Consider the following 17,384-nt stretch of genomic DNA (forward strand, 5'->3'; position numbering starts at 1 on the left):
GATTGACACCTTGAAGGAGGGCACCTGTGGTCCCGACGCAGCCTGGGGTGAATGGTGAGCGCAGCACGCGGGCGTGTCCTCAGTTTCCCCACGCTGCCCACCTGTCCAGGGCCCTGCCTGCGGGCGGCGAGCCCCTGCTCAACTGGGTCACAGGCCTCACCCCTCCCCCTGACCTTTTGCCCTCCACCCTCTTTCTGGAGGTGATTCCTCAGCTATCTCCTCTGCGGGGCCCTGCCCCGGCAGCCGGGGCCTGTGTGAGCGTCCATTGGGAGGGGCTGCATCCACCTGCCCTGCTCACAAATATAAGACACATCCACACACACAAGGATTTTGAGGCTGATTGAAGGGGTTCCTCATCAGTCCCCCAACATGACTTCCATTTTTCTTGCTTTCCTCCAAGGTGGGGCATCTCAGCCATTTGGAGCCCTGGCCCCTGGCTTTGTGGTGAGATGAGCTGGGTTGGGGGCGAGTGTGGCCGGCTGACGTCCTGGGGCACCTGCTCCCTATGCTGGGCATGGGGCCTCTGAGTCCTTCCACGGCTCTACTGAGGGTCAGAATTGAGGACTGTGGAGCCTTCTGTGTGTTTGCTTGGGGCAGGGACAGGCAAATTCTCCCTGCCTCGTTTGTAGGAAAAACTATATACTTGGATGAAAAGCAAACGGATTTCTAAGCGAGGAACATTTACGGGTTGTTATCTGATAGATTTTCCTCCTCTCCTGAAAAGCAGAAGCTTTTCTGTACCTTGATTATGAACAGTAGGCAATAAATACTTGATGAGTCCCATTGGCGTCTCCCCAGCGGTTGGGTTGTCTGAGAAGTCTCTGACCCCGCAGAAGGTGCTCCGCGGGCCCGTGTGACACCCAAGGGAGGTGTGTCTGGGGCAGTCAGGAGGCCGAAGCGGGGCCAGCTCTCTGCGGGAAGGCCCTCTCTCTATCGACCGCTGGGCCTCGGCTTCGGGGCACAGGAGGGGTTCAGATGACAGGACCTCCACACCCCGCCTCATTTCCTAGTCCCCACACTTGCGTCTACGCCTCCCACATTTCCCCGGGAAATCGGGCCATGACACGATGACTCACCTTCCTCTTTCTGGCAGGGCTACTCCCCGTGTGTTCACAAATCATTCTCCTGGGAACGTTCTAGGCCTCCGTTCTGGAGACGGGCTGAGGGCGTCTGTTCCAGTTGGGCTGCACATCCAGACATGAGGAGGCGGTCTGCTGTTCCCACGCTGGGAGGGGCTCCGGGGGCCAGGGCAGGAGTTTCCCTCCTGGGGTGTGACCTTGGCTTCAGACCCTGGGGAGTGCAGTCTGCTCCTCTAGCCCTCTGACCACACACGTGCTGGGCTCGCTGCTGTCGGGGCTGATTTTTAAATCCCCTCGAATGTGGATCTGGAGTCAGAGGGAGGGGACTGGGAGAGGCCCCTTCTGGCAGAAGGGAGGCAAGCGGGCTCCACACTGCGGGCAGTGGGGGAGGACATCGCTTCTTCCTTGGGGCCTCAGCACCCCGGCCCCGCGTGAGCCTGGCTTCGGGCTGGCATCCACCTGCCTTTCCGTGGCACGGGGACACACAAGTGCACCTGCCGTGAACAGTGACCCCTGATGCTGTCCTGGGGGGCAGGCCCAGGGCCGCTCAGGGCCAAGGACACCTGGGCGATTCCGGGTGGGGGCCAGCATCTGGTCTTTATCTGTACTTTGGGTTTTGTGGGTTTGTGTGTTGTGGGGCCCCTGCTGATGACCTTCTGTGTCCCCAAGCAGCTGCAGGATGAGGTTCTCCATGTCTGAGCATGATGCTCACAGCAGCTGGGACATTGAGGGGACGAGGGGGGCAAGTGGCTCTCAAATTTAAGGGCTTGTGAAAAGCCAGGCGGCTGGCTCCCACCCCAGTTTCTGCCCGTGGTGGGGCACTAGGATTGGCCGTGACAGGCTCCTGGGTGATGCACTTGGAAAACCACCCTCTGTGGTGACCCAGGTGGCACCAGGGACGTGGTTGGGCATCTCGGAAAGAGTCTGGGAACAGAGTAAGGATACATGGAATTGTGCTGCATGGCCCCTCCAGCTTCTCTTAGGGTTTGAGGTTCAGCTCATCTCCCTGAGCACCAGTCCCTCTGCCCTGATGCGGCCTGTGCTCAGAGAGAGGACAGCCTGTTGATTTCTGACGCACGTTCTCCTGCAGCCTTGTGCAGTGGGCCATGCTGCGGTGGATGTCCCTGCAGGTGCTCTTGTAAATTGGGGATCACGCCTGCCGGTGTGTAGGGTGGTGCTTCCCCTGTGACGCACGCAGTGAGTACTTCCACGTGCTCTGTGTTTTGCCAAGATATCAGGAATAAACGGCTTTAATATTGTGTTGTGCACTCGGGGACCATCAGCCACACTTCTAGCGTGAAGCAGAGGACGGTGTTTGCGGTGGGTCCAGAGGGCGCCCCTCAGGGCTGCGGGCACATACCAGCGCCGGGAAAGAGGAGCTTCCACGTCTGGAGCTGGGGTGCCGGGGGAGCCGTCACATTGCCCCCTGCGCTGCAGAAGTCTGACTCACACGCTGGCCCACGCAGCCCCGAGATGGAGGTGGGGCGGGGTCTCGTGGGCAGATGAGATGATGGCGGGAGCGGTGGGCAGCCACAGAAGACGTCCTGACTTAGTGACTGGGCGTCTGTGGGACAGCGTGTGTCCAGGAGCAGCCCAGCTTCCCGAGCTTCCTGCTGCGGCTCCTGGCGGATCCCCTGCGATCTGCTTTGGGCAGAGCAGCTGTGGCCAAGTGCCCCGGCTGGCGTCCCGGAGAAGTCCAGGGGCTGGAGTGTTCTCTCTTCGGGGAGAACGAGAGTCCTAGGAACAAGGTCATGGGTTGATCTGGTGGCTTGTTCGTTCCTTTGTCCTCTCAGCCCGTCTGTAGTGAGTGCCTGCTGTGTGCCTTCCCTGGCCAGGCCCTGGGGGTCCTTCCTGGCGGGGAGGGGGACAGCAACCAAACAAATACATGAATACGAAACTTGCTGCGTGGTGAGCGACGCTGGGAAGAAAATAAACAAGAGGAAGGGGTGGGGCTGCATGGGTTGGTGCGTTTGAATGGGCAGGAAGGTCCCTCCGGGAGTAGCATGTAGCACAGACCCACAGTAAATGGTCGGGGGGGCATCCTCAAGGGAGGACACAGCAAGTGCAAAGGCCCTGAGGTAAGAGCCCTGGCTTCTGGGCTGATGTGGGCGAAGGAGAGGGGGGCTGGGGTGGGCCGGATGCCGTGGCCCTCTGTGACCACGGCAGGGTTGAGATGGAGTCAGTGGCCTCTAGCGGCACTCCCCCAAGGTCCCGGGGGCTGGGGGCGGGGCGTCGAGCTCGGGGTCAGGAGCCTGGCCTCTCCGGTGGCCTCACGAAGCATACTCGCCCTTTCATTTCAGTCCCACAGGCAGCGCAGCGAGGCCACCAACAACAGCAACCTGGTGTTCCTGTACTGTGCCTTCCTGGACTTCAGGTACGCTTGCGGGGGGCCCGGGGAGGGGAGCAGGTGCGGTGGGCGCACGGTGCCCAGGGCCAGGCCCCGCCACACGCCGGTCCGGTTAGGATCCGGCCACCCTTCTGGAGGCAACAGGGTTGCACTGCCCGTAAATGCTGGCAACGACCTGGGACCCGGGCAAGAGCCGGAGGAGGTGCAGGCCGGGTTTTCTCAGAGGCCACATTAGCACCTAGCAGGACTCAGCCCTTAAAGCCCAGGCCGCTTCAAAACACTCACCTGGTCCGCCAAGGCACCACCGGGGCCCTGGCTGTGCTGGGGATCGGTGCCGCGCTGGGGAGGTGGCCGGGAGGGGCTGGGCGAGCGGCTCTTTCCTGGCGGGCGTGTGGGCCTCTCAGGATTTCATGGCCCTGATGGCTGATGGCCACACTGTGGTGTGCTGACGTCAGCCCTGCCTGAAGCTCTGGGAGCCCAGGCACAGACCAGACGTCCTTCTCAGCATTCCGTGGGCGCCTGGGAATCCACCGTCCCCCGCCCTGCTGGACCCCCATCCCTGCTGATCTCCACGGGCACCCCACTCGCTGTCGGGGGGCCTTCTTCTGATGGAGTTCTAATCGTGATGCTCCTCTGGGCGTGGCCCCCCACAAATGGCCCCCACGGTCAGAGCAGGGATTGAAACAGACCCCCTCCCCCGCCTGCCCGGGGCCGCGGAGCTGCCATAGGGGAGCGTGAGAGAAAATCAGGAGTGGGCGGGGCTGGGGGCACAGGGTTGGGGGTCAGGGATCCTCTCGGGCTCTGTGGGTCAGAGAGGGCCCTCTGCTTCCCTGCACTCAGTGACCAGGAAACTCAAGGTGCTGGTGGGGCTGTGCGGTTGAGCCCCATGTCTGCCCCCCGCACAGCAGGAAATGCAGCCCATCCCCCATAGCGCCCAGCAAATCCCGCTGCTTTCTGTCCCCGAGCGCCTTCCCCTGGCTGTGCCCGTGAGTGCACACATCACACCACCTGCAGAACGCATCGCCCACGCTCTAATTGTAGCGGTTTTGCCTTGGCCGGGCTCGGCCGGCTGCAGCCCGTTATTTGTTCCTTTGCAAATTATGAAAATGTGGAGACATGTCCACCTAGAGATAGTCATCCTCATTTGGGGCGCTCCTCGCAGGGAAATATTTTATGGATGGAATAGGGGAGATGGAGTTCGGTAGTAATGAAATGGCCTGTTGGTTCTTACCTTTGAAGACATTTTAGGAAGAGAGAAAAGTACAAAGAATATTCCAACAAGGGCAGGTACCCATTGCCCCAAATTTATAATTATTGTCATGTTCATATTTTCAAGAATAAAACAGAAACATCACAGATGCTGTCAAAAGAACATTCCGTCCCCCCCGCCCCCCGCCCCGTTCTCTGCCTCCAACCCCCAGGGCCACCGCCATCCAGCGTGCAGTGTGAGTACGCTTCCGTCGCCGTCCCTGGGTATTCCTGGTGAGCAAGGAGCACACATCCAGAGATAGCACACCTCTGGTCACGCAGCTCTGTGGGTTCGGACAGACGAGCGCAGTTGTGTGCACCCCCTGACCCTGCCAGATCTCCGGGCCCATGCGCCACCGCTCCTCGGACTCCAGCTCTCGTGGCCACTGATGGGTCTTCCACCCACGGTTCCACGTCTGCAAGAATGCCGCGTGGACGGAGACACCGTGTGTGCCGTGTCGGGCTTCCGTCATTGAGCACAACAACACCCACGTTGTCGCGTGTGCTTACCGCTCCCTGCTACCACTCACGGCCGAGTGGCACTCCGCCGCTCCCCTTCTGCCTGGAGGTGCGTCTGGGCGGCCGTGAGTGTGGCTGAGTGTGCGCAGGTGTGCGTCCCGGGAGAAAGCCCACTTGCTTGTGATGTTCTTGAGCGTCACTTGCTGGAGGTGCTGACCATCATGTCAGTGTTCACGGAAGAAATTAGTCTGTAGTTTTCTTGTCTTGTAATGTCTTTGGTTTTTGTACCAAGGTAACCGTCCCTTTGTGAAAGCTGCATTTCAGACAGTTTCTGCGGAACTCGTCTTGTTTCTTCCATAAGTATTTGTTCGAATTCACCAGCGAGGCCACTTGAGCCTAAGATTTTGTTGTTGGCAGGCTTCTGGCCACCATTGAATGTCTCCGGTTGACACAGAATGATTCAGCCGTCTACTTCTTTGTGAGTTTGGGCAGTTTTGTGGAGAATTTGTCCGAAATGTGTTTAAAGTGTGAGCACGGAGTTGGTGGTGGCCCCCGCACCCGCACTCCTATCGGAGGGCTTGTGCTGATGTTCCCCTTCCACGTTTGGTGTCTGCGTCCCTCTCTCCCTTCTTGGTCACTCGGACTGGAGGTTTGTCAGCCTTGTTGATCTTTCTCAAAGAAATGCCTTCTGGTTTCGTTGGTTCTTCTCCCCCGTGTTTCTCTTCTCAACTGCTTTGATCTAGTCTCTTGCCTTTGTCCCTCGGTTACTCCTGTCTGCTTGCCATGTGCTTCGTTTGCTGAGTGTGGCTTTGGTCGTTGAGGCCTTGAGGGTTTTCTGATGCAAGCGTTTCGGGCTGTACGTTTGCCTGCGAGCACTGATTTGGCTGTGTCCCACGGTGTCAGCACGTGGCTCCCATTTTCATCAAATTAAACCTATTCTCTATCCTTCTTCGTGACGTCCTCTTCAAGCCACGTGCTGCTTTGAAGTGTGTTGTTTAGTCTGACTGCTTGGGGGTTTTCCAGAGATCTCTCCGCTCCTGATTTCTAATTGATTTTTGTTGATGAAAAAACATGAATGAAAACATTCTTTTTTTTTTTTTAATTTCAGTCCTTTTAAATTTCTAAGAACTTGTTTTATGACCCAGCATGTGTTCAGTCCTGGAGAATGCTCTAACTTTTCTTTAAAAATGTCTGCTCTTGGCGGGTGTCTTATAAATGTCGGTGGGGTCATGTTGATGGTGCTCATGTGGCTTTCTATGACTTTATGGCTTTTCGGCCCACTTGTCCCATTGGTTAATGAGAGAGGACAGTGACGTCTCCGTGTCGTGAGGGATCTGTCCGTTTCGGGGGTTTTGGTGTCTTTTGAAGCTCTGTTGTTAGGTGCTTTTCCAGTTAGGATTGTTCTGTCTTCTTGGAAACTGACCCCTCACTGCTCCTTCTGGTGGGAATGTTGGTTGTTCTGAAGTCCCACGTGGCCTACTTTTGACACAGCTGTTCTGGCTCTTACTCCGTGCTTGGGTGCTGTGTCTTTCTCCTCCTTACGTTTCAACCTCTTTATTTATCATCTTTATATTTAAAGTAAGTCTCTTTTAGGTTGCATATGGTGGCACCTTGCTTTTTTATCCCATCGGAGCATTTCTGGTTTTGATCCGTGGGTTTTGACAATTGACATTGAATGTGATCATGGATGTGTTTGGATGGAAACCTGCCGTCTTGGTGCCTGTTTTCAAATTTTCCCACCTCTTCCTTGTCTCCTGTGTTCTCTCTTCTCACGTCACTTGGATTCGGGATGTTCATTACAATGTCACTTTATCTAAGCTCCCATGTGATTTTCTGTAGTGGCTGTCCCAGGGCTCCCAGTGTGTGTGTCTCTGGTTCCTCTGCGTCCACCTCAAGCGACAGGACGCCACTCCGCGTGCGGTCTTCGACATCACGGCAGCGTCGCGCCCTGTGCTACCCTGGTCGCCTACTGGACCATGAGGACGCCGTAAGCACACCATGTGTTGCTGGAAGTTTTGCTTCAGACAGTTGCCACTGAAAATAAGACAACAGTCGCACATTTTCCTTCCCTCTCGTCTGTTTCCAGCTACTCTGTAGGTCAGAGTTTCTGTCCAGCATCACATTCCTTGAACTGTAGCACAGGTCCGGTGCCAGTTTCTGTTTGTCTCAGAAAGTGTTCCTTTTTTTTTTTTCAAAGATGTTCTCACTGCTCTGAGAATTATGGGTCACTTTAGGCTTCAGGAAGCAGTACAAGGAATATCAGTGTATTATTCTTCTAGAAGGTACAAGCAAGTGTCCCCTGGACCCTCTTACCTTCCTGACCCCTCCCCGTGCCCTCATGGTGGCCACAGCGTGGAGACTTTGAGGTGTTTTCTCAATAATTTCTGTGTGAGTTATATTTACATTCAAAGAAAATACGTGGTCTTGTTCAGATCCGTGTTTCTTGTCCCATTCCACCATACTTGGTGCTGTGCTCGGCCCACATCTATCTCTGCTTTTGTGCAGGATTTTATCACGTTTACCCCACATTTTAGTCACGTGTGCGACTGGCCTCTTCTGCTTGGACGCAGGCTTCTAGGTCACAGGGTCATGCACATCTTGCTGTTCTTCAGTTTTGCTTGGCCGGGCTCCCGTGGCAGATCCTTTGCGCACAGGCTCTCTCCTGTGTGCGGGTCTTCACGCCACGGGAGGCGGTGCGACGTTGTGCTCGGCTGCCCTGGCGAAGGCACACGTCATCACAACTTTGTGCTTCCATCTGGGAAGATGTGACTTCCCTGGTTTTTAATTCCCAGTCGCTTTCTGTGTACAGAGAGGTGCATTGTTCATCCCCGCGACTGTGCTCACGTGGCCCAGTGCCCACTGGGTTCAGGTCGGCCTCTAATGGAAGGAAGTGTGGCCTCTGCACGCTGGGGAGACAGACAGAGGAGCCACATAGAGCCCAGCAGCCAGCGTGGCTGACTGTCCTCAAGGCCACGGGACATCAGAGGAAGAGGAGGGTGTGCGGGGAAAGGACAGCCCCACCTTTAGTCCCTTTATTTGACATTATTACTGGGTTTTAGTGCCCCTGGACTGACAGGTTCTAGTCGCCCTGGCTGTGCTCTCTGGTCCCTGCTAGGCACCCCCTCCTCCCTGCAGAGGGCGGACCGAGCGTCACAGACATGGCCTCAGAAGCTGCTGTCCCTGCGTCTCGGCCATCAGGCTCAGAGCCCACCCGGGAGACGCCCCCAATGACCCTTTCCCAGCCACCCTCGGCTTCCACGGCAGTCAAGTCTCAAGCAGGGAGCAGTCACACCGCGTCCTCACGGGGACAGTCCCGCCTCGGGGGTGGCAATGAGTGCTGCCAGTTTGTGCTCCCCCACGGGGCACCGGCGCCCCTCCTGGACGGCCACGTTCCTCATCAGCTGTGTCCACAGAGAGAAACCACCACCTTTGAATTTGTTCACCTTTGTAAGGGCCCTGCCTTCGGCTGAAGCAGACGTCTGTCTTTGCCGATAACTCAAAGGGGCCATTTCTGGAAAGAACCATGGAAATTCTTCTTGGGAATTTGAGAATACAGAGAGAGATCCCGAAGAAAACGATGATCGCTGATATTCTTACCGTAAGAAGAAACCACAGTTAGCACTTGAGCATGTTTGCTTCCAGCCGTTTTGGTCTGGGTTGAGACTTTAAGAAGTGACACAAGTCCTAAATCAATTCTGTAAAAAAGTAAACGTTGTAAAAAAGCAGAGATCCCTTTGACTGTTCGGTCCCACCCCCTCTTGCTGGAGGTGGCCAGTCGGGGTGTCCTCAGTACCGTGCGTGTCACTTACGGCCACGTCCGTGGAGCACGTGAGATCTTGCTCTGCTTCACACGTGTGCACCAAACGTGATGTGCGAGCGCTCGGGTTTCACCCACGAGGATGCTCACCTGCGACTGCCGTACCACATCTTATCCCGTCCGTGCGCTGCACGGTGGGCGCTGGGCTGCTTTCATGCTCTGTGGCGTGTGCCCTGGGCGCACGGCTCGGAGTTCTCGGCAAGTGGGGCTGGCGGGTCGTAGGATGAGCACGTCTCATTTTCAGGGGCTGTGGGTCCAGGGGCCCCCGAGTGCATGGGCCGGGGCGGGTACACCGCGGTCCTCCCCCGGTCTCCGTGCGGCCCACCCAGCCAGCACCAGCACGTCTGCGCTCTCAGCCCGCTGCTCGTCTCTCCTATGTCCCCAGCTCCGGAGAAGGGGTCTGGTCCAACCAGGGCTGCGTGCTCACCGAGGGGAACCTCAGCTACTCCGTCTGCCGCTGCACTCACCTCACCAACTTCGCCATCCTGATGCAGGTGGTGCCGATGGAGGTAAGAGCCAGGCGCCGGGGTCCCTGAGCCCCGACAACGGCCCCTTCTGACCTCAGGCTGCAGGCGGGGGCACACAGGCGGCCCCCACTCATCGGGGAGACCCTGTGATTGGGGACCTTTGTGAAGCTCTACATTTTTTAGCAAAAAAGCCCAAACCAAACCAAAACAAAAACCTTTGCTCAAGTTCCCTGAGGCAGCACCGTGCAAGCCCTAGGTCCTTCCCGAGGGTCCGCATGCAGAAGGCGGGTGTGCCAGCGTCCTCTGCCTTCAGTCCCGGGCCGTGGAGCCTCTGAGTGGGGGGAGAGTCCAGCGCAGCAGGGGGACGTCTGTCCTGCTCTCTAGATGGGGCCACGACCTTCCCTGGAGCCTGGGGTTAAGGGTGGAGGAGGGCCCCTGGTTGGGTTTCTCTGCGTCGGAGTACCACCATTTAATCTGTCAGGCTGCGTGGTCGGCCCTAAGAGCTAGACGTTCATTTCATTGGTTTAAGGCAAGCATGGCTTGGAAGAGAAAAAAAAAAGTACTCTTTAAAAACGCAGATGCCCCAGAGTGGGATCTTCTCAACTATTATTAGTCCCTGACCCCTGCATGTGAATGACTTGATTGGCTTCTAGACTCCAGTGGAACTTGAATTTCTGTGCAGAGGGCAGGAGGTTGGGGAGGAGACTGGGGTTGGTCCAGGGATCTCCCAAGGCCCCTGGAAAGCCAGGCCCCTGTAGAGACACATTTCGTTTCATCCCAAACTGTGTTTTAGAAATTGAAAAATCTTATTTATAACTCTGAGGTTTTGGGTCCTCTTGAAGAGTCCGTGGGCTTGGTGATGCTGGGCTGCACAGAACAGGGAGTCAGAGGCTCCCCCCTTCTGCAGAGCTGTGCACCCCACCCCCCCATGGGGGCAGGTGCCCTGAGCTCCCACGCGGTCATGACCCCTCTGCTGGCCAGACCTGCTCCACCTTGTCCCTCCCTTGGCACGTCTACTCCACGGGGCCCGTCTCTTTCCGCACAGACCCCCTGACCTAGGTTCCGTGGTCCAGGGCACCGCAGCACCTGCCGCGTGTAGGACTGTGGAGTCTTGTCTGGTGTGGCATGACTCCTGGTGGCCCCAGGGTCATCACCTAAGCGTCGATTTCTCATCCACTGCCATTCAACAAGTACTTATCGGCACCTACCCCAGAGGTTCAGCTGTAAATAAGAAAAGCAATGACCTTTTGCTTTTGAGGAGTTTATATTCCAGGGGGAAAGACAGGTAACAGATTAGCAAACAAATGGGTGGTGTGGTCAGGGGAGCAGCAGAGGAGAATGTTCCAGGCCAAGGAACAGCAGGTGCAGATGCCGGAGGCAGGACGGGGCTTGCGGTGTCCCGGTGGAGGCCGCGGGCGCGGAAGGCTCCGGGTGGAGGTGGCGAGCAGAGGAGGCTCCTTCATCTGCAGCCTGTGCTGTGGGTCTTGCGTCTGGCCTGTGAATTGCTTATATAGACTCCAGAGGGGACTTCCAGGCTACCCCAGGAGGATGGGGAGCGGCATCACCCGCCCCTTGCACTCCCCACGCAGACACACCAGCACCGTGCACAGGTGGGAGCTGGGCTGGTCCCCTTTGCTCTGCTGGTGATGGTGAGGTGGGATGGAGTAGAAGGTCCCAGAGGGCCCCGAAGTTACCTGGGTTGCACGGGGTGCCCTCCGAAATCCCACCTGTTCCAGGTCTCTCCCCACCCCCTCTTGTCCCTGTTCTGCACAGACATCTGTCACCAGGGGTCAGGCTGGGGGAGTTGGGGACACCACCACCGTGCGGCTTATGCCTCCGTCTCTGCCTGTCGTGCCAGGGCCTCAGCCCACGTGCCTCCGTGTGTCCCTCTGGGTGCCACGTGGGAGTCAGCGACCTGCCTTAGCTGTTCCAGTGGGAAAGGCTGTGACCCGCAGGACATATGTGCCGGTAGGGTGGGGACAGGCCGAGGGTGCGGTGGCCGAGACAGCGAGGCCCAGAGAGGGGGACGGGCTGGGGTCAGTCATTCATCGAGCAACGAAGCATTGGATTCGAGGTGACGACCCGGGGCCTTTAAGGCACCGCTCTGGGCCTTGGGAGCAAAGCAGCTGACACATGACAGTGCGTGGGACCCCAAGTGAGGAGCAGGCGCTCCGCACTTGAGAGCGCGCTCTGCCCTGTGGCGGCGGGGATGCGTGGAAGCCACGGGGGCAGGGCGAGGAAGGGCGCGGTCCCCAGGGCCTTCCCGAGGAGGAGGTGCCGGTGAGTGACCTCAGGGAGGAGGGCGCAGCCTCACGGGCCTGGGAGGAAGGAGCAGGGACACACAGCAGCAAGGGGCCGGGGGGCTCTCGGGAGAGGTGCTGGGGCTCAAAGCCGGAGCTTCAGACCCAAATGTTGGGGGCAGAGAGGCTGTCATGGATGTGGGGGAGCAGACCGCCTATGAGCGCTGGTGCGGGCAGGACTGGCATCCTCCCGTCGCAGGTGAGCGCAGGGGGACTTGCCCAAGTTCACCTGGGGACGGAGCCCAGCTTCGGCTCTGCTCTCTAGATCCTAAAGCTGGGGCTGGTGCTGAGCCTCCAGATGGTCCTCTGGGTCCTTTGCACACAGAGAACGAGGTCCACGCTGTGGGCTCTGCAACGTGGAAGGGGCTGCTGGGTGGTGGATGTGGGCAGGAAGTTGGGTTTGGGATGTTGGTGGGACAGGGAGGAAGGGAGGCAGCTCAGTCCAGTAAGCTAAAAAAAACCAGTCACAGAGCATTTATGATGCAAATCTGTCAGCGTTCCATGTAGGTGACACCAGATTTGGACAGTCTGTGGGTGTCTTCGTGGAAGCAAATCAAATCTACTCATTGCCAGGAAAGGTTGATTTGAAAATGATTCAAAATTACCATGCTAAAAATGAACGTTCTCAGGAATATTTAAACAAAGACGGCAGTTATCACAAGTAGATGCTGAATCTGAGGCTCAGTTCATTTAGTGAGAACAGCCAGAATGGCTTCCCCCATCCTCCCCAGTGCTCTGGGAGGGGCTGTCCTGGTCCAGGGTCTCTCCTCGGAGCTCACAGCTGTACTCCCCTTCCCTCCGCGGGTCTGCCCTGGCCCGCACCCCAGCAGGGCCGCTGTGGAACCCCTCTGCGTGGAGCCTGGGGTGGCTGGGCTGGGACGTGGAGGGATGTCCCAGGCCTCGCTCTGCTCACTCTTCTCTGTGGGAGGGAGTGTGACATGGCCCCCCGCCCCCAGTCGGCAGCAGTGAGGGGCTTAGCCAACCACAACCCCAGGGTGGGGGACACCACGCTTTACACTCCTGCTACAGAGAGTGGGAAATAGGCCTGGACCTCCTCCCACCGAGTGCTGACCCCACAGGGTCCCCCGGCGGCTGGTTCGTGGGCCCCCTTGACCCAGAGCACCAGTCACCCCAGCTGTGGCCAGCTGGCTCTCGTGGTCATTACTCCATCTGACCCCAATTTCTTCTTCTGTTAGGAACCGTTTCCGTTAACGTGGTAGCTGATACGTGTAGGTTTTAAGTGGGAGGTGGTGGGAAGGGTAGTGAGTGGAAGGCAGTGTCTCCCACCATCTGCTCTCCTGCCACCATCCCCTGCGAAGCCACACCTGTTCCAGGGTCTCCCCTCCTCCCGGGAATGTTCCCCTCTCCACACGGGGTGCCACGCTGTAAGCAGGGCTGGGGCCCCCTCCCGTGTGCAGTGGGTCCCCTTGCACACCCACGCCCCTGCCTCGTCCTGGCCACGCCTGCTGCCCCCTCGAGACCGGGAGCCTTGGCCCTCAGGGGGCTTGGCTGGTCACCTGCTGCTGGGCACTACGCTGGCTCCCGTCCGCGGCTAGTTCCGGCAGGGGACCTGGGGGCACTTACACTGCTCTCTGGGGACCCTATTCCAAGGTACACCTCCAGCAGTGGACAGGGACGAGTAACTCTGTTGTCAGCGTAAATCACAAAAACACGGCTCCACCACTGGGGGCTTCTAACTCCCCGGGGTAAGTACGTTTCAGAGCTCGTGCACTGATGCCCGTGGATCTGGGGCCACCATCATGACCAGGTGTGCCAGCCGGACACCTCTCCAAAACTCACTTTCTGCACCTTTAAAATTTGTGAACCCCGGGCCCCTGGGTGGCTCAGTCAGTTAAGCGTCTGCCTTTGGCTCAGGTCATGATCTCAGGGTCCTGGGATCGAGCCCCGCGTCGGGCTCCCTGCTCAGCGGGGAGTCTGCTTCTCCCCTGCCTGCCAGTCCCCCTGCTTGTGCTTGCACGCTCTCTCTCTGTAGCTCTCTCTGTGTCAAATAAATAAAATCTTAAAAAAATTTTTTTTTTAAATTTGTGAACCCAAATTGAGTAAGAATCCTAAGAAATTAGTTTTCTCCTATTGGATAAAATTATCTTTAGCTTAATTTTGGAACAGTATGTTCTGAGAGTAGTCAAGAAAATTAAGGAAGATAGTAGGAGAGACTTTGCATGGCATAGAGCAGATCCCCGTGAAGCTCCCATGGCCAAAACAACGTGGTGTCCACGTAAATCCAGCAAGGCAGACCGTGACTTTTCAGGACACCCATGAGGATCTGCATCATAGAATTCAAAGAATCGGAAAGCCAGATAATATGTAAGAGTGTAAAGTAAAATGCTATTACAACCTGATTTGTCACGGACGCAACAGAACAACGGAAGCGTTAATGGGCCTAACGCTGTGGAGTGCGTGGGCTCTGATACCTCCACGCCAAGGAGGGCAACGCACCTCGGCCTCCGTGTTAATAGAATGATTCCGTTAAGAGCTAACGAGCTGTCGTTAGAGTGGATTGTAACGGCGCCCCCTGACCTGGAGGGGTCTCCAAGGCACTGCCACGTGGAAAGGGCAGGTTGCAGAGTAAAGTACAAACATCCCAGCTTCTCCTTTTTTAAGGTTTTATTTATTTAGAGAGAGAGAGCGCACACGCAGGGATGGGCAGAAGGAGAAAGAATCTCAAGCAGGCTCTGTGCTGAGTGCAGAGCCTGATGCGAGGTCGACCTCACGACCCTGAGATCATGACCTGAGCCGAAATCAAAAATCGGACGCTTAACCGGCTGAGCCCCCCAGGCGCCCCAAACATCTCATCTTTATAAAGCCCTGTGAGGACCCCTACATGAGGTCATGTCGCGGTGTGTGATCCGGAGACAGGTACCAAGGTGCCGTCCGGGCTGTTGGCAGGTCGGGAGACACTGGACTGAAGCTGGTCAGCTGTGTCCCCGTGCATGCATCCGTGTGGTGGAATTAGGTAACGAGATCGAATAATAAAAGGAGCGGCTCGAAGAGGCGGTTTGTAAGTTCTGCTCTCAGGGGTGTAGGCTTTGGGAGTGCTTCTGGTTCCCTGCTTCTCCACGCCCAGCAGCCTGGAGCGGGCGCTGGGCAGAGGCCGCATGAGGCTGTGCAGTGTGAACCGTGAATGGGTGAGTAGGTCCATTCTGCAGGAGAGGAGCTTAGGGAGACCAGGGAGCCCTCTTTCTGGACGCCAGGATGCCAAGTGTGCCTACACGAGGGTTGAGGCTGGCTCACGCCGGCCTGTTCTCGAGGGGCCAGGGCAGGAGGCAGGCACTGGAATTGCCATCTCTCAGGACTGGCCGGCAGGGGCACTGGGGACCGAGGAACGGGGTCCGCAGTGGTGGATGCTGCGGTGGGCTGGCCCAGCCAGACCCAGGAAGGGGTGGGGCTCGGATTACCCCGGCCCCTTCGGGAGCCCACATGGCCCCCATGGCTGACTTAGAGATGGGATTCCTGGGAAGGGAAATTGGAACTAACAGACTAGGAGGAGTGAGGGGCTGACGTGATGGAAGCCGTAGAGACGAGTCAGTCCCACCTGCGTCCAGGACCCCCACCCAAGGTTCACGATCCAGCGGGACAGTCTGGTTGTCCCAAGGTGGGCACAGCCCCTGAGCTGGCAGAACTGGAGGCCCCCTCAGTGCGCTGCCTCCACATGCGGCCACTCCGCTGCTTGCCTCCTGCAGGCCCCCTCGCCCCTGCTTGCCTCCCCCAGCGGGTCCCCTCGCTCCTGCTTGCCTCCTGCAGGCCCCCTCGCCCCTGCTTGCCTCCTCCAGCGGGTCCCCTCGCCCCTGCTTGCCTCCTCCAGCGGGTCCCCTCGCCCCTGCTTGCCTCCTCCAGCGGGTCCCCTCGCCCCTGCTTGCCTCCTGCAGGCCCCCTCGCCCCTGCTTGCCTCCTGCAGGCCCGCTCACCCCTACTTGCCTCCTGCAGGCCCCTCGCCCCTGCTTGCCTCCTGCAGGGCCCCTCGCCCCTGCTTGCCTCCTCAAGAGGATCCCCTCGCCCCTGCTTGCCTCCTCCAGCGGGTCCCCTCGCCCCTGCTTGCCTCCTCCAGCGGGCCCCCTCGCCCCTGCTTGCCTCCTCCAGCGGGCCCCCTCGCCCCTGCTTGCCTCCTCCAGCGGGTCCCCTGGGAGCGGCCCAGGAGGAGCATTTGTGCTGGGCAGGGAGCAGCGGGAGGACTGTGCCAGGACAGGGCATGTGGGAAAGCCAGTCCCCAGGAAGCCCCTGGCCTTCGCCGGCACAGACTCTGGAGGAGGGGGTCACGGCGAAAGAGCAGCTCAGTAAGAGCCACAGCCCCAGTCTGGAGGCTGGCCAGTCCACATGATTCCTTTAGCCCGTGTCAATATTTCAAAAGTCAGAGAAATTATCTAAAATTTTGGATTTTGGTTTTCTTAAAAAAAAAAAAAAAAAAAGTCTGACCCCTGGAGCTTCCTGCCCAAGCAGCTGCTGCCCCCAGCAGGCCGGGGCGGGGGCTGCACTTTCCCGCGTCACCTCCTCCACCCTCCGCCGGCCTCCGCCTTCTCATGGGGACACCGCTGTTCCGCTCCTTGGAAGGCAGCAGAGCCTTTCTTGCTGTTTCCTAGGGTGGGAAAATGACATACCCACGACGCGGGGCTTTGGAAAACACGTAAGATGGAAGTATTTCCTTCTGGAACAAGAGTTCCACTTGGATATGATGTGTGCAGGCTCCCAGCTGGCCTCATGAATTTATGTAAAATGCCTCCCCGGAGGCCTCGGAGTCTGTGGTCTGTGACTCAGAGGAGCCCATGTTCCGAAGCAAACTCCAGGCTTTTCTGGGCATTTCTAAATCTAGCCCCAGGGTGGGGAAGGAAGGGCACCGCAGGGGCACACCTCCTGAGGCCAGAGCAGCGGGGCGAGTGTGCACGCCTGTGTGTGCACGCCTGTGTGGAGGGGGTCTCGCCTCCGCAGCTCCCCGATTCCTCAGGGCCCCCTCGTGCACCCCGGGCCCGCGGCTACAGGGCCCGCGCTCAGCAGCCACCCGCCAGTGCCGCTGCCTGAAGCCACTGAGCCGGCTCTGGCCGCCGGGGAGGGCGCACGTGGTGGCAGGGCCAGCACCGAATTGCAGGGCGTGGCTGGGGCTGCTGGGGTGCCCTCTCGGAGCTGTGTGTCCCTTGTACCTGTCGCTCCAGCAACTTCCGAGGAGCACCTACTACGTGTGGCCCGACCCAGTCGCTGGGGTGTGCTCAGCAGTGGCCCCACCCTGCCCCCGGTCAGCAGATGCTCAGGGTCCCTGTCCTGACGCACCGCGTGGCCTTCCGCAAGTGCCTGCCCTGAGCCTCGGCTTCCCACCTGTGACTTCCCCTGAGTACTGGGCTCTGAGCACCCAGCCCCAAGAACTGAGCTTCGAGCACCCAGCCTAGCTGAGGTGACAGTGTCTTCCAAACCAGCGTGAGGGAGCCCAGGGTGACCCGGTGGCCCGAGGAGCTTGGTGACGTCCCAGAAGAGCAGGACGGGGCTGGGTGCAGCAGACCTGAGTCACGACTGAGCCTCCCCGCGCTGTCCAGCCCCTTTGCGTTCATTCTTTTGAGGGATGGTGGCGTCCTGGGCCCCTGGGGGACCTGTCTCCTTGTTGATGGTGCTCCCGCCCCCTCCCTCCACTGCCCCTTCCCCTCTCCCCCTACCCCCGTCCCATCC

The 17,384-nt window shown here is 58.5% G+C and overlaps 1 protein-coding gene across 1 annotated transcript in view; it reads left to right on the forward strand.

Moving 5' to 3' along the window:
- The window catches only part of ADGRD1 (adhesion G protein-coupled receptor D1), a 124,073-nt gene that overhangs the window by 77,488 nt on the left and 29,201 nt on the right, over positions 1-17,384 (forward strand). The window contains exons 15-16 of the mRNA XM_021698578.1: positions 3,380-3,453; positions 9,336-9,459. Of these exons, the coding sequence (XP_021554253.1) occupies positions 3,380-3,453; positions 9,336-9,459 (198 nt within the window). The remainder of the gene's footprint in view (positions 1-3,379; positions 3,454-9,335; positions 9,460-17,384) is intronic.

The sequence above is a fragment of the Neomonachus schauinslandi genome, chromosome 14 (genome assembly GCF_002201575.2).
Source record: "Neomonachus schauinslandi chromosome 14, ASM220157v2, whole genome shotgun sequence".
Lineage (NCBI taxonomy): Eukaryota > Metazoa > Chordata > Mammalia > Carnivora > Phocidae > Neomonachus > Neomonachus schauinslandi.